At 42.5% G+C, this 21,000-nt stretch overlaps 1 protein-coding gene across 2 annotated transcripts; it reads left to right on the top strand.

Moving 5' to 3' along the window:
• Positions 1–542: 542 nt before the first annotated feature.
• Positions 543–20,570, top strand: LOC123409233 (protein virilizer homolog). 2 transcript variants are annotated; one of them, XM_045102190.1, is made up of 28 exons: positions 543–855; positions 2,357–2,445; positions 3,854–3,977; positions 4,513–5,175; positions 5,266–5,637; positions 5,725–5,826; positions 5,952–6,134; positions 7,280–7,421; positions 7,509–7,690; positions 8,167–8,252; positions 8,667–8,715; positions 8,790–8,856; positions 8,945–9,426; positions 9,518–9,617; positions 9,761–9,894; positions 10,013–10,080; positions 10,172–10,391; positions 10,521–10,736; positions 10,835–10,987; positions 14,788–14,841; positions 14,918–15,129; positions 15,213–15,279; positions 16,200–16,516; positions 17,446–17,626; positions 17,696–19,114; positions 19,217–20,023; positions 20,113–20,184; positions 20,283–20,570. In XM_045102190.1, the coding sequence occupies exons 1-28, from the start codon at positions 781–783 to the stop codon at positions 20,304–20,306; spliced, it is 6,660 nt and encodes a 2,219-aa protein (XP_044958125.1). In that variant the 5' UTR covers positions 543–780; the 3' UTR covers positions 20,307–20,570. The 2 variants fall into 2 exon arrangements, with proteins under 2 accessions (XP_044958125.1, XP_044958124.1); XM_045102189.1 differs by having other exon boundaries at positions 17,693–19,114.
• The last annotated feature ends 430 nt before the right edge of the window (positions 20,571–21,000 follow it).

The raw sequence follows: 21,000 nt of genomic DNA, 5'->3' as shown, positions 1-21,000 counted from the left end.
TTAGAAGTGGTGACAACAACTTATGCAGGTTGCAATCAAACACCATGTCATATATGCGGCTAATGCAATGCGGACAACCAAATGCCGGGTCAAAAATAGTTGTCTCATGCAACTAAGGTAACCATGTGCATCTTGTGTCTTTTTACCTGCATCCCTCGAACCGGCTCACTAGAATCAAGCTAGCCGGGATAGACTCGATTACCAATGTAACCAAACACGCCCGAAAAAACGGCAAGTAAAAACTCTTAGCGACGAAAGTTGCCCGAAGACAATAAACTCTAGCTTTTCATGTCACAACAAGTCCGAAGAAAAATTCACCTCCTCAAAACATCGATGTCACAATAAGTCGGAAGAAAAATTCACCTCCTCAGAACATCGATCAGAAAAATCAATCAGGCTTTACGAGCTCAGCACCATACGTTTTGTTCGTTTGATGCTTCGCTCGCCCGCTTCCCTTGTGAAAACCCTTCCGAGCCCACTGGAAAAAAAAAAAACGTCCGAGCGTGCAAGGGTGGTGAGAAATATACCTGGTTCGGCCCTCCTCCGTTTCGTCCCCCTCACCAACCCAACCCGCCGCCGCCGCCGCCGACCGGGAGGGCCAAACCGGCCGCCGCACCCCGTGCGGGGTCGTATCACCACGGAGGCCGCAGCGACCCGCTTACGCATCGCGAAGTCTCCCGTTCCATTGCCCTTGCACGCTTCGCCGGACGCTAGGGTTTTAGCGCCCCTGCTTTCGCTCGCTCAGGCGGTCCGGTGTCGAGAGATATACGGCCCTCTTCGATGGGACGCCCGGAGCCGGTCGTGCTGTTCGCGCAGACGATTCTCCACTCTCAGCTTGACGAGTACGTCGACGAGGTGCGCTTCCCTCAATCCCCTCCTTTTTTTGCCAGTCTCCCATGCAATCTGCAATCAAATCTTGCTACTGCCTGGTTAGCAGGCGTTTGAATTGTTAAGCTCGACGGCTTTTAGTATCCCATGGGTTCCATTGGTGCACCAAACTGGCACATAATTACTCCGGAGAGTGAGGATCAGGGCTAATCGGTACATATTTGTTTTATGTGCTCGACTTCCTTTTCCAGTATATGTGAAACAGTTCTATGAAATAAGTATATTGACCTATTCTGCCTTTAACTTTGGAACATATTCAGGCTTAATGAATCAAGCAACCAGCAGGTATAATTCTGTGAAGAAGTTCATGTGCACGGTCTCTAACATCCTCAGCAATGTGGCCACTTGTCCGTGTCCAATATAGTCAAGTTGTCACTAACACCAAACATACACACACACCCGTGTCCAATGGAGTAGTTAACATGCTGCACACAGCCGCCCACACATACACATTACGTGGCACAGACATATTCAATTAATACGTCGACTGGATAAGCTCTTTTTGTGTCCTTCTGAAATCGATTGAATGTATATTAACCATGGTTAGCTCTGTAAATGTTAGCAAAAGACAAGATCTTGTTTGTAACCGTCTCATTTGGATTTACAATCCATGCCCAAACAAAGGTACCAAACTGTTCTCATAACTACCAGCTATTTTCACTAATAACGCCTACGCCAGTCTTTTACTGTAAGGACTTACTCTTAGCAGTAATGTAGGACGTTAAAGAATCTCTGCCAATGAAACAATTTTTAAGTTTGACAATCATGATGGATCAAATTACCAAGGTCTGCAATACTAAATTGCTATTGTTAGATCCATCACGAAAATTCTTCAATATTCCCTCCGTCCCGGTGTACAAGTCATCTTACGAAAATCAAATAATCCCAAAACACTTAGGCGTGATGTATTAACTTTCACCTCGTTTCTTGTTTTTTGACATGAATAAAAGAATCAACCAATAAGAGACGTGGGACGTGTATGTTTTAATGACTTGAGACTAACTACTACCATGACATGTAGTGCTCAATACATTGCATGCAATGTTATTAATTAGCAAATTAGCATTTATTTCTCTCGTTTTCCTCACCGTCTTGGTCACGGTGCACAACCTAAGATGACTTATACACCGGGACGGATGGAGTAACATATTAACATGTACTTATTGTTATTTGAAGCAACATGATTTCGTAGAAACTGATAGCCAAAGTGTGACTTTGGAGACAGTATCAAACTGTCAATTCCTATAAATCCTATACTATGACAAAGGTAGTATTAAGAAAGCTTCTTAAAATGAATATATGCAGGATGCATTTATTATATGTGCTTCGGCTGTTCACCATTCATGTTAAAGATTACAGTTAATTACTGTCTAGAGAGAGAGAGAGAGTGAGAGGGAGACTCATTTATCTAATTAATTCAAATATATAACTTGTCCTTGAGTTCTCTTAATTATGTTGCATCATGCAGGTGCTATTTTCTGAACCTGTTGTGATTACTGCCTGTGAGTTTCTTGAGCAAAATGCGTCTCCTTCTACACCAAACATATCTCTTGTTGGGTAAGAAAATTTCCTCTTTATACTGTTCGCACTTGTAAAGGCAAGGTCTGATAGCAAAAGTGTGTCCTGCGAAAGAGCGCCTCTGTACTTATTTGTCCGTTGTAGTTTATAAATAATTCATTTTGGGCATGGCCATACCCCTTTGGCCACTCTAGTGCTTTTTTATTGGCTACATTGTCCAAATCGTAGGCAAGCAAAACCTTGGCTAGCTAAATATTTGGTGGCGTTGTATTTGGGCTCAAGGCAACACATCTGTAGACTACTTATTTTCTGGGCCCAGATTCTGACAAGAGAAAATCGAAGATCGTAGCAATGTGAATTAGTTGAATGTAGATGTTATAGGTGTTACATTGTATAACAATTGCAACTGTATCTAGTAAAGATTGATGGAAAATCAGACATCACTATAATTACATGACACATAAGTATTTTTCATTGGCACTAGAGTTACATAACAAATCAAATGTGTTTTAGTTTCTAGCAACGCAGTTGGCAGGAAAATATTTATATTGCAGAGCAGTAGAGCTCAGAATATTGTAACAATGGTTCTAAAGTAACAGAATATATTAAACTTGATAACCATTATGGAGTTAGGTGCACACTGAAGCATACAGAATCACCTGACAACATTGTTTGGCCCATAATTATATACCATCGAGTCAATCGACGATGCAAAAATAACTTAAAACATAGAAGAAGTGCTTGATCAATCTCTGAACTTACATGGAAATGAAAGTGTGCATTATTATTGGAAAACAGCGAAACCATGCACTAATGTAGTACGGATGAGACTCAATGCCACTTTGTGAAGTGTTTAATAAAATTAAATCTAAAATAATATGCTACTTGGGCTCACAGATATGAATCATGTGCTTTTAATTGCGTATAACTTGGGCTCCCAGTGGATGTTGAAATGATTTTCCCTTTGCACCATCATGTGAATTACTGGAGGGGAGCCTTGGCGCAGTGGTAAAGCTGCTGCCTTGTGACCTCACGGGTTCAAGTCCTGGAAACAGCCTCTTGCAGAAATGTAGGGAAATGCTGCGTACTAAAGACCCAAAGTGGTCGAACCCTTCCCCGGATCCTGCGCAAGCGGGAGCCACATGCACTGGGCTGCCCTTTTTACTATCATGTGAACTACTGAAAAGGTTCTGCTTTTGATTTTGACATAGAAACATACCGGACAAATGTAATTTATTGGTCTCCAGTGACACTTGTAAAAAATGTTCCTTATATCAATCTGAATATTTTAGTTCCCTTTAATTTAGGAGTCTTGCGTAAGCTAATTACATTATCCTGCAGTCGTGTGAAGACTTACGTGCAGACAGTTTGAATTATATTAATATTCTTCTTCTGCCCCTCAGTGTTGAGCTATTTTTCTTTGTTAATGTTGTTTGTGTTATATCAGTGCAACATCCCCACCATCATTTGCTTTGGAAGTCTTCGTTCACTGCGATGGGGAGTCTCGATTTAGGCGCCTTTGCCTGCCTTTCTTGTATTCACACTCCTCCTCCAATGTGCTTGAAGTTGAGGTATGTCATTTGCTTTCAAGTTTGATAAATATTACTCCCTCCGTCCCAAAATTCTTGTCTAAGAATTATCTATATATGAATGTATCTAGTCACATCTTAGTATTTAGATACATCCATTTCTAGACAAACCTAAGACAAGAATTTTGGGACGGAGGGAGTACTATCTTGTGCCTATATGTGTCTATCCTTTCTGTCCGCGTGTTGTATTCTGCCTTTTCCGTCTGCACTACGAAATGTGCGAATGCTATGCTTGCTATGAATTTATGTCAAATTGTCAACTTGTTAACTAGAAAGTTTACAGATTTTAGTTGAATGAATACAGCCCCAGTTGCTTATGTGGTACAGTTGCACATGCTTAATGACCGATGCTGCATGTCACTCCGTTCATTTTTTCTTGCCTTTTCTCCCCTGGTATTGTTTATTAAGGGGTGGTCTTCAGTTGCATATGTTTGCCACATCTTTGTCTTGTTCTTCCGTTCAGAGTTGGTCTGTTCTGTTGCTTGAGACATTTTTCTTTGTTTCTTTTACTTTACAGGCTATTGTAACAAATCATCTAGTGCTGCGGGGAACTTATCGCAGTCTCACTCTTGTAATTTATGGGAATACTGCCGAAGACCTTGGTCAATTCAACATAGAACTAGGCCTGGATCATTCTCTTGCCAATGTGGTTAGCTCTCCGTCAGAGGGAAAATTTGAGGACCTTCCACCGGCACTACGTTCATCCAAATTCAAATTTGAAGAGTCATTATCTTCAATCAAACCATTGAGTTTTCAGTCCACAGATTTGGAATTGTCACTTGAAGTGAAGAAAATACTATATTTAGCTCTCAAAATGCACCAAATACTCAATGTGGAGAATCTGATCCCCGACCTAGGAAGTGTAGTTATCTCAGCTGTTTCAAAATATGTAACTAGTTCTAACTGCATGCCACATAGTTGGAATCAAGACTTGGCAGATGGCTCCAGCAAGAGTAATCTTGATCCTCAGGAAAGTAATATTGTTCACACTGAAGCTAGCAATGAGCTGTTTGAAATTTGGAAAAACGTCCATTCTATCGCTGCTACTCTTTTAGGTGATGATGGCTTTGCCGTCGGATTGGAGGAGTTGCCTACGACCAAGACAATATTTGAGTTGTTTAACAATAGTTTCCCATATTATAGAAACTGTTCATTACTTGATCTACAATGCCCTTCTCAGGTAATTATCTGATAGTAGTTGATGAACTGTCATATGGTTGTCTAATGTGTTAGATGATTCATCTATCTTATGCCATTTTTTTTGTTTCAGAATAACTGGTTGGTGATGTCCTTGAGTTTGGTTCTCCTAATATGCTCCTCAAAAGAGAGTTGCTTTTATTTTGTTGATGCTGGTGGGATGGAGCAAATCATTAATCTGCTTTGTTGGAAGACACCCAAATCTACAGCTACTACATTGCTTCTCTTAGGTATTGTTGAGAATGCTACTCGGCATGGTGTTGGATGTGAAGCGTTCTTGGGATGGTGGCCACGGAGTGATCGGAACAGTATACCCACCGGCAGCAGTGATGGCTACTGTTCTTTGTTGAAGCTTCTACTGGAAAAAGAAAGACATGATATCGCCTCTCGTGCTACATATGTTCTTCAACGTTTACGTTTTTATGAGATACTATCTAGATACGAGGTTTGAATACTCTTAGCTACCCACTGTTCGATAAATCTATTGTTAGTGTACTCTCCAGATTATATGAAGCTTATGGTTGTGTTGCAGTCTGCCGTGATCAAGGTGGTTTCCAATCTGCCTTCTGATGAACTTTCCTCGGACAGAGTTTCTTTTCTTATTTTTGCAAGTAACGAGCTTGCTGAAATGTCGGTAAGTTTCTAGAACTGCTCTCTTTAGGAAAGACCCAGTTCCGTACAGCTGCACATACACTCTGTTTTCCTCCTTGGAATTGAAGCGGGTTAGCAGTTATTTTACTATGATATTTCTTGATGCAGAAATTAATAAAGATATGTGGCCCTATTGAAGATCCTTCGCCAGAGGCTATTGCTAGGAGAATATCCAAGTCTAGTCATTTGGAAGATTCACTTTCATTCAAAGCAACAATTGGTCTTATAACTTCTTCCAAGTACAGTTTCTTGCAATTTGACACCGATTCATGTTTGTTATCTCTTATCCAGGTAACATGGGATATGCACTTCTTGTTTTTCTTTGTGTATTCTTTACTTACGCACGCTTTAAATCTTGATGTAAGTACAACCATTGCTTGTTGTCAATCTGCCATGGTTGTTTCGGCTGAGTGTTTATTCTATTTTTCCATAGATCATCTTTGCTTTTAGTCTTGATTTACGATGTATATCTTTTTGCGCAAAAAATATGCCATATTTTTTTATGAAATTGTTTGCAACATGGCAACATTGAGAAGGGCCCATGGAGTATGAAAGAAGTGAAGTTCCACAAATGGTCCACCTTTCATTTCTTATGATGTCTGGAGCTTGGAATTCAGGTTGTGGATGATTTTTCTGTGTTTATACTGTTGTCATTTGGGCCGGGTTTACGGCTGCCGCGTCAAGGATAAGTAGAGGCAACCGGTGGCAACTTGATCTTCAAGTCAGCCGAGGATTCCCCATCTCACTCTGTTTAGTTAATTCCAAGTTTGTTAAGTATTTGCCCTATCTCTTAGATTGGTTTAGACTGTCATTTTCATCTTAACTCTTTAAAAGGAGAGCGCTACGAGTGCTAGTGATAGTGGTACCGTGTCGCATTAGAACACCATGAATCCTTGATGGTTGTTGCCTCACGCGTGGGAGGAGAATAAACACTGTGACGGGCTTAGCAGGAGCCGCAGCTTGAATCACACCTTGCTCGTCTCAGCCATGGTCATGCTGACACAGTGACCAATCGACTGCCTTGATACCAAGCGCCATGTACCTCTAGCGTTGATACCAAGCGCCATGTACCTCTAGTCATGATGGGGATAAACATCCATCAGTGGGATATAGGTGGCGACAGCTTGACCTAAAGGGATGCTAGCTGAAGGAGGGCATGTACTGGTAGAGGCTGTACCACCTAGGCCCAACCTAGAATGCTACCGCACACTACACGGATCTTGAAGTCTGGAAAAAGTTACAAATTTTGGCAGTCTCCTTTGTTTGTATGGCCATCCGCAACAGGCCAGTGAATATCACAAATATATAATATCCACAGAGTTTATAACACAAGATGTACCAAATACACATTTATATATGGCTACTCTTGCTTGTTTTACACTCTGCTGCACTTGTGTTAGAAATGTAACTCTAGCTTTATGTTTTTTGTAGAACAGGAAAGAGGTTTTTTCCCTCTGTCAGCAGCCTTGTTATCATCACCTGTAATGCATTTGGCAAGTGGGCCTGCTGCTGAAATATTGATGGAGATCACATCATCAATTGAATCCATTCTCCTCTCCCTTCTTTTTTGTCGCTCAGGTTTGATTGGCACATTTTTAAAATGGGATATTTTGATTCTTGTTTTTTCTCACATTATGACTTGAACTCATGTTTTTCTGTCTTCAGGGTTATCTTTTTTGCTCAGTCAACCTGAAGCAACTGAGCTTATAGTTCTTTCTCTTCAAGATGGTAAAGATATGAATAAAACAGAATGCATAACTCTTAGGCATGCCTTTGTTCTTCTGTCAAAAGGATTCTTCTGCCGCCCCCAGGAAGTTGGAATGATCACAGAGCTACATCTTAAAGTGGTTTGTGCAGGCTCATTGCATCAGAATTATCCATTTTGTATTTGTTTTGCGATCTTTTAAACTCATAGATATGAATATAATTACTAGGATCATAGGATGAAACTTGGAACTTTCAAGTTAGATTAGGTTGGAATGTGGGGGTTGTTTTTCACCTAAGGAAATCTTTCTTCTAGCCTAGTTCTGTTAAAACCATTAATTATAGAGAAGTTCTCCTACACAGTGCACACTGCCATCTTTTGCATCTTGTTTGCACTTATTCTTTCAGCTGATGTTACTCACATGTTGTTACTACATAAATCATTCATTCCATTGTTTCATCCACACAATACATGCTGTTACATCTACTTCTGTTAATATTGTTTAACTCACAATTGATTTTTCTAACTTCTGGTTTCTTCTTGGAGGAATTTGTTTTATCTTCTGTTGATGTGTTAACATAATTCATTTGATCAAACTTGAATTCTTTTCTTCTGTAGGGAAGTGCTGCCAATAGGCTACTTGCAGTTCCTCCAAATTCTGATGAGCTTTTATGGGTTCTTTGGGAACTTTGTGCCATTTCGAGGTCAGTAAAGTTAGCATTTAGTGGATAGTTTATGAAATTACTTGTGATCTGGAGTTTAGTTGTGTAAAATAATGACGTGAGTGGCCAAATATTGACATTGTCTTTCGGTACAAACTACCTTTCTATAATTCTTATTTTTCAACTTATGTTTCTCTCTGAATAAACAAAGAGTGAGTAATATTGTTGGAAAGTTTACTCATTAATTTCAACTCTATCCACTTTCAGTGATTTGCTCAATATCCATAATTTTCGTATCCTAAGTAACACTATATGATAAGGAATACTTAATTTAAAGTGTGTTTATGAATTTTGAGATGCCAAGACAATTACGTGTGCCCACAAATTGGTGCATAAGTTATTTTATTGGTTCTAGTTAGTGTCCATATAGCTTACAAAATCCATCATGTGGTGCAGGTCTGATTCTGGTCGCCAAGCATTATTAGCTCTTGGCTACTTCCCTGAGGTGTGTGTTGTTAATTTCATTTGTCATTCTTAATGCAACTTGCATTGTGGGTGATGTAATTATTTCTGGTGTAGGCAATATCTGTTCTGTTGAGTTCCATCTCTTCGTACAAGGATCTCGATTCAACCATGATTAAAAATGGTCAGTGGAACCATTCTGTACTTCTTGATATTTTCTGTCTGATTTTTTGATTGAAGGCTTACATCTCTTCGTGACTGTCTTATCTCAGGAGGTTCTCCATTGGGTCTTGCGATCTTCCATTCAGCAGCGGAAATTCTTGAAGTCTTGGTTGCAGATTCAACTGCTTCATCACTCAAGTCATGGATTGGCTTTGCTGTTGATCTGCACAAGGCGTTGCATTCATCTTCTCCAGGTTCAAACAGGAAAGATGCTCCAACAAGGCTGCTTGAATGGATTGATGCTGGTGTTATATATCAGAGAAATGGTGCTGTTGGGCTTCTTCGTTATTCTGCTATTCTAGCTTCTGGTGAAGATGCCCATTTTTCTTCTGGAAATGTGCTCGTGTCAGATTCAATGGATGTTGAGAATGTAGTCGCAGATTCAAATAATACTTCAGATGGTCAAGTCATTGATAATCTTCTTGGGAAGCTTGTTACAAACAAGTACTTTGATGGAGTTGCTTTGTGCAGCACTTCTGTGGTTCAATTGACAACTGCCTTCCGCATTTTAGCATTTATTTCAGAAGATAAGGTAAGCTCATCGTCCTTTTTATGTTCTATTTATTCATGACGTTTAATTTGCAATGAATTATTCATGCCATCATTTTTTGCTATCGATGAAGGCTGTTGCTTCTTCCCTGTTTGAAGAAGGTGCGATTACTGTTATATACATAGTCCTGATGAACTGCAAGTCTATGCTTGAACGCTTGTCGAATAGCTACGGTGAGCACCTTGTGCTTTATTTGGATTACTATTCAAAATGTGATTATAGTAGGTCATTATATTGTCTTGTTCATGAAGTTGACTGATGTTTATATGTTTTTTTTTTGTGCTAAAACCATTTTTTTCTCTTATTCTTCCTTTAGATTACCTTGTTGATGAAGGGGCTGAACTAAGTTCCACCACGGAATTGCTTTTAGACCGAACTCATGAACAAGCCCTTGTTGATCTCATGACTCCCTCTCTCGTGTTGCTGATAAACCTCCTTCAGATATTACATGTAATATGCTCTGTCCTATTCCTTGGCATGTTTCAAGTTTCAGTATGGCTTCAGTGTAAGCATGTAATTGCCTCAAGCTGCTCATATCAATGATCTTGGATGTATCCACCTTTTGCAGGGAACAAAGGAACAATACCGCAACAAAAAACTTCTTACTGCTCTTCTGCGGCTACACAAAGAAGTCAGGTATTCAGATAGCCCTCTATGCATAGCAACCCCCCTCCCGTCTCTCCTATTCCCCCATCTTACATAATATTTTGTTATTGTATAATTCCAGCCCAAGACTAGCAGCTTGTGCGGCCGATCTGTCTTTCATGTTTCCTAGTTTTGCTGTAAGCTTTGGTGTGGTTTGCCAGCTTATCACCTCAGCACTTGCTTGCTGGCCTTTGTATAATTGGACACCTGGCCTATTTCATTGCCTTCTTGAAAATGTTGAGCCTACTAATGCATCAGTACCATTAGGTCCAAAAGATGCCTGCAGCCTTCTTTGTCTCTTGGTAAGCCGTTTAATTACGCTTATATCTCTTGTATCCTTAAGATGGCTACTTGTTTCCATAAAAAGATGCAGGTGGCAGAATTGTAAGATTGTACTATTCTCATTCTTGTATGTTTCGTTGTGCTTGAAGGGTGATCTTTTCCCAGATGAAGGCATATGGATGTGGAATGTCGAAGTTCCTTCTCTGAGTGCTATTAGATCTCTGAGTACTGCAACAGTTCTAGGGCCTCAAGTTGAGAAACAAGTGAACTGGCACCTGCGCCCTGAACACGTGTCTGTATTACTTGTAAGGTTGATGCCACAGCTTGATAGACTTGCACGTGTCATTGACAACTTTGCTACTTCGGTATGTCCTGGATTTGTTTGTATCTGGTGTTTTTTTCAATCCAAAGCAAATGACTTTTCAATATGGCAAATACTTATATAGTTAACTGAACCACATAGGCCTTGATGGTGATACAAGACATGCTCCGGATCTTCATTGTTCGTGTTGCCTCTGAAAAGGTTGAGTGTGCGGTGGTTCTTCTGCGACCAATTTTTATTTGGTTGAATGACAAGGTTGATGGAACTTCCCTGTCAGAGGGAGAGGTCTTTAAGGTATGCTAATGTGTAGGGATTATGGCTGCATAGCTGAGTGTTATTATGTGCCAGAAAAATGTCAGTTAAATACATCATCCCTAGTTACTGTTCAAAGTTCTGGAGGCAACCAGGTAGTTTCCTCATGAGAAGTGTAATTAATCCCTTGTTTGACCAGCTTTTAGTAACCAGCTAACTAACCTGCTGTTTTGACACTATTGTTGGAACCATCTTGTTTATGTTTAATAAGTCAATATTAGGTCCACACTGCTATCTTCTGATCCCAGCTGGTTTTGTTCTGTCCCAACAAATTTGTAGAAATATTACTTGAAGAAAACTGACATTACATGACAATTGTAATTATAAAGCCCTGTGAATTCAGTCACCAACAGAAATTGGTTGGCTAGTGTTCAGGTTCCTGGAACTGTGATCAATCCTGGATTTCTTTCGTTCTGGAAGACCGTTCATTTTTCTGTTCTTGAGGTTTATATATGCTTCAAACATACTCCCTCCATCCCAAAATAAATGTCGCAAATTTAGTACTAACTTAGTACAAATTTAATGGAAAACGTTTCTAATCATCCGCCTGATTTTAGTCCGGACGTAAGCCACCTCCTTCACCCGCCACGTGCCTGTGGTCCTTGCTTCGCTTTTCCACCGCTGCTACTTTCCGGTGTTCACGTAGCTCGTGCGTATACCTACTCCTGCTTCTCTCTCTCTCTCATCTACCCTTCAACACATGGCTTTGCATGCTGCATGCATTAATCATTCTGAGAAGGCTTGTTCGCAAAAAAAATATCATTCTGAGAAGGCTAGCTTAGTGCACGGATTAGCGTTGATCATTTCTTTTGCGTAGGACATCGTTGCTGCATGTAAAATGCATGCTTTGAGTAGCGTCCTTGTCACGTCTGCCACAAGCGTCGTCGAAGCATGCCATTACATCATCATCGGAGCAGCCAAAATATTGGTGTAGCATCGTCGATGCAGCCATTTCATTATCGCAACACTGCCATGGCCGATAAGCACGCCTTTGTAGCGTCGTCGAAGTAGTCGGGCCTCCGTCACAGCATCATCGCGGTCGTCTAAGCACATTGTCCCAACATCGTCGTGATTGTTCGAAGCATGCCGCCACGGCTGCCGAAGCACCCATTGCCGTCGTCGAAGCATGCCGTCACAACATCATCGAAGCTGCTAAGCTTTCATTGTACCATCGTCGTAGCCGTCGACGCATGTCATCGAAGCACACCGCGGCTGTTTGAAGACCAGCGTCGTGCCCGTTGAAGCATGTCGTCGCATCATCATCGAAGCAACCAAGCTATCATCGTAGCATTGGTGCAGCCATCAAAGCACATTGTCGCAAAATCATTGAAGCACTCGGGCGGCCATCGCAGCATCGCCATGGCCATCGACGCATGCCGTCGCATCATCATCGAAGCAGCCGAACTACCGTTCCAGTATCGTCGTTGCCGTCAAAGCACACAATGGCTCGTGCCATCGCCGTCCAATGGAGCATTTGTCGGACCGATGGAGCACTGTCAGGCCGTCGAAACATGACCGGTCCTGTAACGAAGCATCGTTGGGCTGTCGGGGCATCACTGGTGTGGAGATGGAGCATTCATAAGACCACTAGAACATCGACGGCGCTGTAAGGGAGCATCACTGATGCTACAATGGAGCATCATCGGGACGTCAGAACATCGTCGATGCTGCAACGGATCATCGCCGGGCTGTCAGGGCATCGTTGATGCTGCAATGGAGCATTCATCGGACCGCTGGAGCATCAACGGAACTGCAAGGGAGCATCACCGGTGCTATGATGGAGCACCGCCGGGACGTCGAAACATCGTCGGTGCTGCAACGGATCATCGTTGGGCTGCCGGGGCATTGCCGGTGCTGCGATGGAGCATTCAGCGAACCGTCGGAACATCAATTGCGCTGCAAGGGAGCATCATCGGGCTGCCGGGGCATTATCGGTGCTGTGATGGAGCATTCGGCGGACCGTCAAAACACCAATGGCGCTACAAGGGAGCATCATCGGGCTGCCGGGGCATTGTCGGTGCTCCGATGGAGCATTCATCGGACCGTTAGAACATCCATGACGCTGCAAGGGAGCATCACATGTGCTATGATGTAGCATTGTTGGGCTACATGGGCATCTTAGACACTACTAGAGAGCATCACCGGTGCTACGTTAGAGCATGGTGGGGACGTCGTCGGTGCTGCAAGGAGCATCGTCGGTGCTGCGATGGAGCATTCGTGGACCGTCGGAACATCATTGGCGCTGCAAGGGAGCATCACCGGTGCTACGAGTTGCATCGTTGGGCCGTTGAAACATCACAGGTGCTGTAACGGAGCATCGTCGAGCAATCTGAGCATCACCGGACACTGGCGATGTAATGGAGCATAGCCAAGTGGCGGATGCATCGCCGGTGCATCCATGGTGCTTGAAAGATTGGTCACAGTAGGTAGGACTGGGCATTCGGTTCCCCCGAACCGATCGGTTCGGTTTTTTGGTCTATTAAATATTTCGGTTTTGAAGAAATACTAACCGATCGGTCAATGTGAAATAAGCTAACCGAGCATTCTATGCACCGATGTTTCGGTTCAGTCATCGGTTTGACCGCACAACACCCACAAATATTCAATGCTTTGTTCTGAACGTGCACCGGCTGAATTACAAAGCATGCTTGCTTGACCCTGTTCAAGCAGTAAGGGATCACTGTTTTATTTTGATGTACAGTGCGTGTAGTTGCAGCTCTGCGCCTCTGTCTACCTCCCATACTTGGATGGTGCGAGTATACATGGATTAAAACGGAGGACCCATGGCAGAGCGTCTTGTGGGTTGCGGTCATAGTTGTTCTCCAGGTGCGGAGGCAATGGCTGTGTGGCGCCACCGACGCTGCCGGCGACACTGCTACTAGTTCATTTGCGGCGAGTCGGCTAGGATTTGGGGCGCCTCATCTCCGGTGAATAATCTGTAGCTCGCGTGTCAGGACCACCCCCCTAATATAAAAGATGCGACCATCGGGATTGCCGGGAAGGGCTAGAACACCATGAATTAGGGATTAAACTTCACGCGGGAGGCGGTGGGTAGAGGACTAGGGGTCTGGCTCTCAATGCGAGATGTGGGATGTGGAAGACGGTTGCGGGACTAGTGGCCTGCACTACACACTTCTTTTAGGGGAGCGCACTACCCATGGGGCTAAGAGGTAATCGAGCGCAAGCCCGTGGGCGGTGGGACGGGCCTTTGTTTTAGTCGGTGTTCGGTTAGTTCGGTTGCCGGAGGGATTAACCCGAATTAACCAAACTAATTTCGGTTTTCTAGAGTTTGAAACCGATCGTAGTACCGAAGTTTTCGGTTTCGGTGTATTCGGCTTCGGTGTCGGTTATTTTTGGTTCGGAAAATCGGTTTTCGGGTTATATGCCCAGCCCTAACAGTAGGGGCGTTGTTGCAACCCCAGAGCTCATCGGCGTTGTTGCCATGGCCGATCAATGGCAAGCTCGCCCGCCATTTTTTATGTGAGGTGACCGGTGACGTGGCTGCTGCCACATGTTATAAACCGACTCGCTAGAGTTATGCGCGTGTGGGGATGTCTGGGGCATTTAGCTCTGGGCTGGACCATTGTTGACTAGTAATAGTCCAGTTAAACTTTGGAACAGTAATTCTACTTGTGCGCTAGTTGTCGTAACAAACAAGTACATAACCTTAAGTTATCGCACTATATTTGGTTGAATGAGCTCTTCTTTTCCCCTAAATCCAGTCCTTCATTTATAGCCCTCAGCATCATCAATCTGAAGTTGTTTAATTGCATTGTTTCCAGGTGCATCAGTTACTTAAGTTCATTACAAAATTGTCAGAACATCCAAATGGCAAGGTGAGTGATTCTTTATTATTCATGACCCGTGTATATTGTTTCTTTCTTTCTCCTCTCTCATTTCCTCTTTATTCAGGTATTGCTATGGAAAATGGGAATTGCACGGGTTCTTAATAAGTTACTAAAGAACTGTAGCAACACATCTTATTTGGAAGATAAGATGATCTCTGAAAGAGGAACCCACAGAAGTGACCAACTTATGCTCAAATGGAGGATTCCCTTATTCAGATGTCTCGCATCTATCTTTAGTGCCCAGCCATCTGGCAAAGAGCAGACTGCTATTGAACAGTAAGCTCACAACTAGTAAACTATCTACTTCAGAACTACTTCACCATTTACATTTGAAAACTAATTATATTAACTCAAAGTAGGTCCTCAGAGAATGCTAGCGTTGAGGAGTGCTCTTCTATCATGCATCACCTCTTGCTCTTATGCCAGGTAAAATATCTTTCCTGCTGTCTATGATAAGATGGTTGTCGGATCGGCAACATTTACTTCTCTATTTGATTCTCAAGCTTTGCTCACTACTTCTGTAGTGAAGCCACGGTGTGGTCTGTGTTTTGTGGTGGTTTCTGTAGTTTTACTGCCCTGAAAGATTGATATCAAGCTTTTGTACTATCTTCAAGTGTTCCCTACTCCAGAAGCCATTTATGAGTTGAAACTGCTGTGCGCAGTTAGTTCCTTTTTTTGGGTTCAACAATAGTCCTAGAAAAAAGGGTCAACATGTTGGTGTCATGTGTCAAGTCTCCGAGATCATACAGTGGAAGTCCATACTGTTGGAGGTGGAAAACCTAAAGGAATAGCTAAAGTTTGAAAATGGTTTATTAAATACTCCCTCCGTCCCAAAATTCTTGTCTTAGATTTGTCTAGATATGAATGTATCTAGTCACGTTTTAGTATTTAGATACATTCATTTCTAGATAAACCTAAGACAAGAATTTTGGGACGGAGGGTGTAGTATACATGAGAAGGATATGCTGAGGATGAGGACATGGAATGATGATAAGGTTTCTTCAGCTGTTACTCTTTTTCTTCTTCCTTTGACAGGCTTGTGTCGCTACTTACGATTTAAGAAGCCGAATTCTGAAATTTTGTGTTCAACTATTTTAAAATACCCCAGATCCCCAAATACACATGAATTATGTCATATTTTGTAGTTTAATAACCGGCTTTGTGGAAATATCTGAATGGCATATTCTCTGATGGAGAAGTGCTGTAGTTGATCAGTTTTTATTTGAATTTGATTCTCTTGTGGTGCATGCCGTCCTTAATGCCGAAGTTATGTTTTATTCATGTTTCTTTTCATGTTTTCATATGGTTCATTTCAATACTCATCATGCTATAAGATGGTATGTCAGGTTTTACCAGTTGGACGGGAAATGTTAGCTTGTTCCATGGCATTCAAGGAAGTGGCTTCTTCCTATATCTGTAGAACTGCAGTGCCTTTGATATTTTCACAACTCCAAATTCTTAACCAAGATGATGAGGAGAAAACTGAGAGTGACACTTATCATGACCCACTCAATATGGATAACTGGCGTTGCTTTACCCCTTTATTGAAGTGCTTCAAGCAACTCCTGAAATATGTTGACGCTAATAATCCAACAGATTATTGTGTAGAAACAGTTTATTCTTTTATACTTGGTGCTATTGCCCTTAGCCAGTACGGTGACAGGTAAACGTCACTTCATGTTCTTCCTTGTGAATATTTTGATAATACATGTGCAAGTATATCTTTGCAGTTTCCAGTTTCCTTGGTTGCATGCAAATTTGTCAAATGTTCATATAACCCATTTGTATAAAGCATTGGATTGCCTGCATTTAAATGCTACTAATGGATGTGATATGAGCTTATGGTCTATATGTGTGCAAGAAAAGGAGGAAGTAATTAAAAAGCTATTATATTGAACTTGAGGCATGCTTGGGGTTAAGTTAATCATCCATATAGGTGATTAGGATGACCTCCATGTTGGAAAGCTAACTACTAATCAGTATATTTACGGTAATTGTTCACGGCTTCAGGTTGTCAGATATCTTGTTTGTATGAAGAATAAGGTGGTGTTTCTTTCCCAGGGACTAGACTTTTTTTAGTCCCAGGGACTAAAGAAAAAAGTCCCTCCAATAGAGTCTTTTTGTAGTCCCTTAAGGAAAAGTCCCTCCTGTTTCTTTACCTAGGGACTAAAAGGGACTTTTTAGTCTAGTCCCTGGACAAAGAAACACCACCTAAATGGATCAATTCCAGATGTGATGACTATATGTTCTAGTCCCTGGACAAAGAAACACCACCTAAATGGATCAATTCCAGATGTGATGACTATATGTTCTATTCTTTTTTTTCTTGGTTGGTTCGTGATTTTGTTTTTCTCTAGATTTTTTTTATCTAACTGGCAATTGGTTCTTCATGTTTGGATTGTTCTTATTGAAGAGTAGATCTGAATGATAATAATTTAATATCAGTTAAGGTTGCAAATGTTTTTTTCTTCAAAAATACCAGTATCTGCAACTGTGGATGCATTTATGATGGCATTCTTACGTCTCCAGTGCAGTTGTTGTATGAGTCGGGATGACATAATGAGGTACTTATATTGTTTCTGTTTGTTACAGTCTCGAGGGTCTCATCATATTGAGGTGTCTATTTGGGCACCCCTTTGAACATAGTCTTACATTGAAATCCTCTGGCGATAGTTTGGATGAGAGTACCGTTTTAGTGAAGACTTTTGAGGAGAAAATATCCCAGGGCCACGATCATTTGTCAAGTTCTGTTGGAAAGAGTCTTCTAAATCAGGTATTCCTATCATTGCCGAATTACATTGTTTTGTTAATTTCATGTTTCTCATGATGACGTCATTAGCAGGTCCAGAGTTCCATCACATTACTGTGCTCTATTCTTGAGAATGCTGGCCTATTAGAAGATTCAGTGCAGATGGTTCTTGAAGGCACTTACTTGCCATTTGGAGTGGTTCGTTCTGTTGTCATGACGTCTCGTCTAATGCCATCCCTAGCCAGTGCGTCTGTGAATCATGAATCTGTTCTCTTCTTTTCAAATGCTTGGAAGGTTATTGCTGATTCAGAAGAACCGGTTGAGGGTGAATTTTCGAAGAGGTTAGTGTGGGAGTTGCCCGATTCTTCTCTTGATAGACAGCTAATTGCTGGTCAATCTGCTAGCAGAAAACTGGCATTAGGAGAGGCTGCAAGTAGACGTATAAAAGACAATCAAACACCTGAACCTACTGGACAGTTTGCTCGAAGTTTAAATACAACCAGCGCCTCTACAGGTCATGCACGCAGAGACACTTTCCGTCATCGGAAACCAAACACAAGCAGACCACCTTCAATGCATGTAGATGATTATGTTGCAAGAGAGAGGAACATAGATGGTGCAAGCAGTGCATCAAATATTGTAAATTCTACTCCGCGAGGAACACTTAGTGGAAGACCTCCATCTATTCATGTAGATGAATTTATGGCAAGGCAGAGGGAGCGTCAAAATCCTGTGCCAGTCCCATCTGGGGATGCACCCCAAGTAAAGAGTCAGACAAGTTTGGATGACAATGTCAGTGCTAAGGCGGAGAAACCACGGCAACCCAAGGCGGATCTTGATGACGATCAAGAAATTGATATAGTCTTTGATGAGGAGTCGGAGCCAGACGATAAACTACCTTTTCCTCAACCAGATGATAATCTACCACCACCTGTCATTATTGGGGAAAATTCTCCAGGTCCAGTTGTTGAGGAGACAGAGAATCAGCAGAATGAAAAAAGTCCCTTTTCTCAAAGGGAAATATCTATCTCAAAGAACAATGAGAGTCTTGGTGCTGACATATCTTCTCGGACAGCTATGCCTCCAGAAGCTAATGTTCCTCTGGAGCGAAAAGGTTCAGTTTCTAGCCCAGCCCCAGAAAAGAGAGCGTTCAGTGATCATGCTGATGAACCTGCATACTTTTCCTCTCATAACAAGCGTCCTGCAGAAGCACCTCTGCAACAATTGCGTCCTAATACTTATCAGAAGAGAAGTGCACATAAGTTATCTGAGAGTTCTCTGTCATCTGGATCTCATGGACATGATCATAGGTTTTCCAGAAACCAACCACCTCTGCCACCAATGCCACTACCAACTAATTCCATGCCTACACGAAGTCCTGAGTCAAGTCAAAGGAGGTCAACATCTTACAACACTAGGGACAGCGCTAGGGATGGACCACCAGCTTACCCATCTAATTATCCTTTACAACCTTTTGAGGCTAGTATGCCTACCGCTTTTGTAGGGCTTCAGGTAATGGAAGACAAGTCTTTTCAAACTCTAATTGTGTCTCCCTGTTGCTTTTTTTACTTGATCTTGCAATTTTGTTTCTAAAATGTGAGCTTCCATTTTCAGGCTCAAACTGAACATGCCCTAGTAAGCAACGGTACTTCATCATCAAATGCTCCTAATGCAGACGTCAATTTCTTGTGGAACAATTTTCCAGTAAATAGGGCCCCTATGGAGCACTTCAGCTCTGGTTCATCTGCCCGACCAATGGCACCCCTTGCTCAACCTTATTCAACCCCACATTCTGCAATGAGCTCTGGCTCTCCTGCATCTCATCTGTATAACCAAGGCACTAGCGTTGTCCAGCCTAACCCATCTTCATCTCTAATGAACGATGCAAACTTAGGCATAAATTCTACATCTGGCAGCGCAATTCTGTCCAGTTTCTTGCCAACATTTGCCACACAACTTCTAATGGGTAGGCCTCCAATGTCTAGTCCATTTTTCGGAACATCTCTTCAACAAGTTCAACTCTCATCCGGCCTTGCACAGACTGGGTCCAATCCCCAGCCTTCTGTTTCTTCAGTGCAAGCACGGCCACCTCCGCCGCCACCACTACCTCAGCAGCCTCATCCATCCCAGACCCAGCAGCATCTTGCTTCTCTTCAATGGCAGCAGCACCAGGAGCAGCCTCAGTCATATGCACAAAATAGTATCCAGTCGCAGATGACTTTGCAGTTTCAGAACCAACTTCCTGTTCCTCAAATGCAATTTTACCCGAGTCAGCAGGAGTTTGCTGCGCAAACACTGAGACAAGCGGGTGAACAATCACAAGTTGCTAACCAGACTGCACAAGCGGATGGTTCGTCTCAACAGCAGAGAGAACCGGAGATTGATCTGAACCAATTCTTCTCATCTCCAGAAGCAATCCAGGTAATTTGAATTTCTACAGAAGCACGGGCTAGAAAGTATGTAGTCATTTGCCAATGGTGTCTGACCCTACCAAGTTTTCCTTGTTACAGAGCCTGCTAAGCGATCGTGCGAAGCTTTGCCAACTTCTGGAGGCAAACCCTAAACTGATGCAGATGCTTCAGGTATATTTTGATGCGCTGCTGCAGCAATAGGTTCGAACGCAGTGGAGGTTGGATCTTCTATGGTCGAATGAAATCTCTACTATGTATTTGTCAAACAGGAGCGCATCGGCGGCAGCAAATAGGAGGGTGGTGTCTGACTTTGGGTTTGTCGTGGCCATGCTGCTAGACTCTCTGCCTTCGGCGATGTTCTGGTGCGACGGCGGCTTTGCTAGCGGAATAGTGAAAAGAGAAGCGCATGCCTATGCCTGTGTGCATCATAAAGTATGCGTCGTTGTATGTAACATGTCAATGCTGTGACGCTATTAGTTTAAAATTTTGTAATAAGTTTTGTCTGTGGCTACATTAATTCTTGTTGGCCCTAATCAAGCTGCTGCTCTGGTTGCTAATTGCCGCTGGCCGTCCGGAATGCTGTTCCCTTGAATGCACATAGTTAGGCTAGTCTGAGGTTAAGGGCCACTGTGCGTGTATTTGTTTTATGCTCGATCTCCCTTTCTTCCAGTCAGTCATGGGATAAATGCTTCTGAGTTATTTTGTGAGCTAGCTTTAGGTCACAAGCCGTGGACATGCGCTTAGTCCCAAACACATTGTGGCATGGGGTCCTCATTCGTGGATCAAATCCATGGCCAGGCCGCTCGTTGTTGGGGTTGACATCTTAGCCTGTTCACCCCTTCCATGTTGTGCAGTCTCTTCCTGATGATCATGCCGCGTCTTACACGATGCACAACCACTGGGTCTTGCGAGCTGCTCCTGTCAATGGCATTTTAGACGCGTAACTCATACAAAACGTTTTCCTAGTATCTACCAGAGCAGGAGACC

Source organism: Hordeum vulgare, chromosome 7H, assembly GCF_904849725.1.
Source record: "Hordeum vulgare subsp. vulgare chromosome 7H, MorexV3_pseudomolecules_assembly, whole genome shotgun sequence".
In the NCBI taxonomy this organism is placed as follows: Eukaryota; Viridiplantae; Streptophyta; class Magnoliopsida; order Poales; family Poaceae; genus Hordeum; species Hordeum vulgare.
Note: the sequence above shows the minus strand (reverse complement) of the source record. Positions and strands in the feature narration are given on the sequence as shown.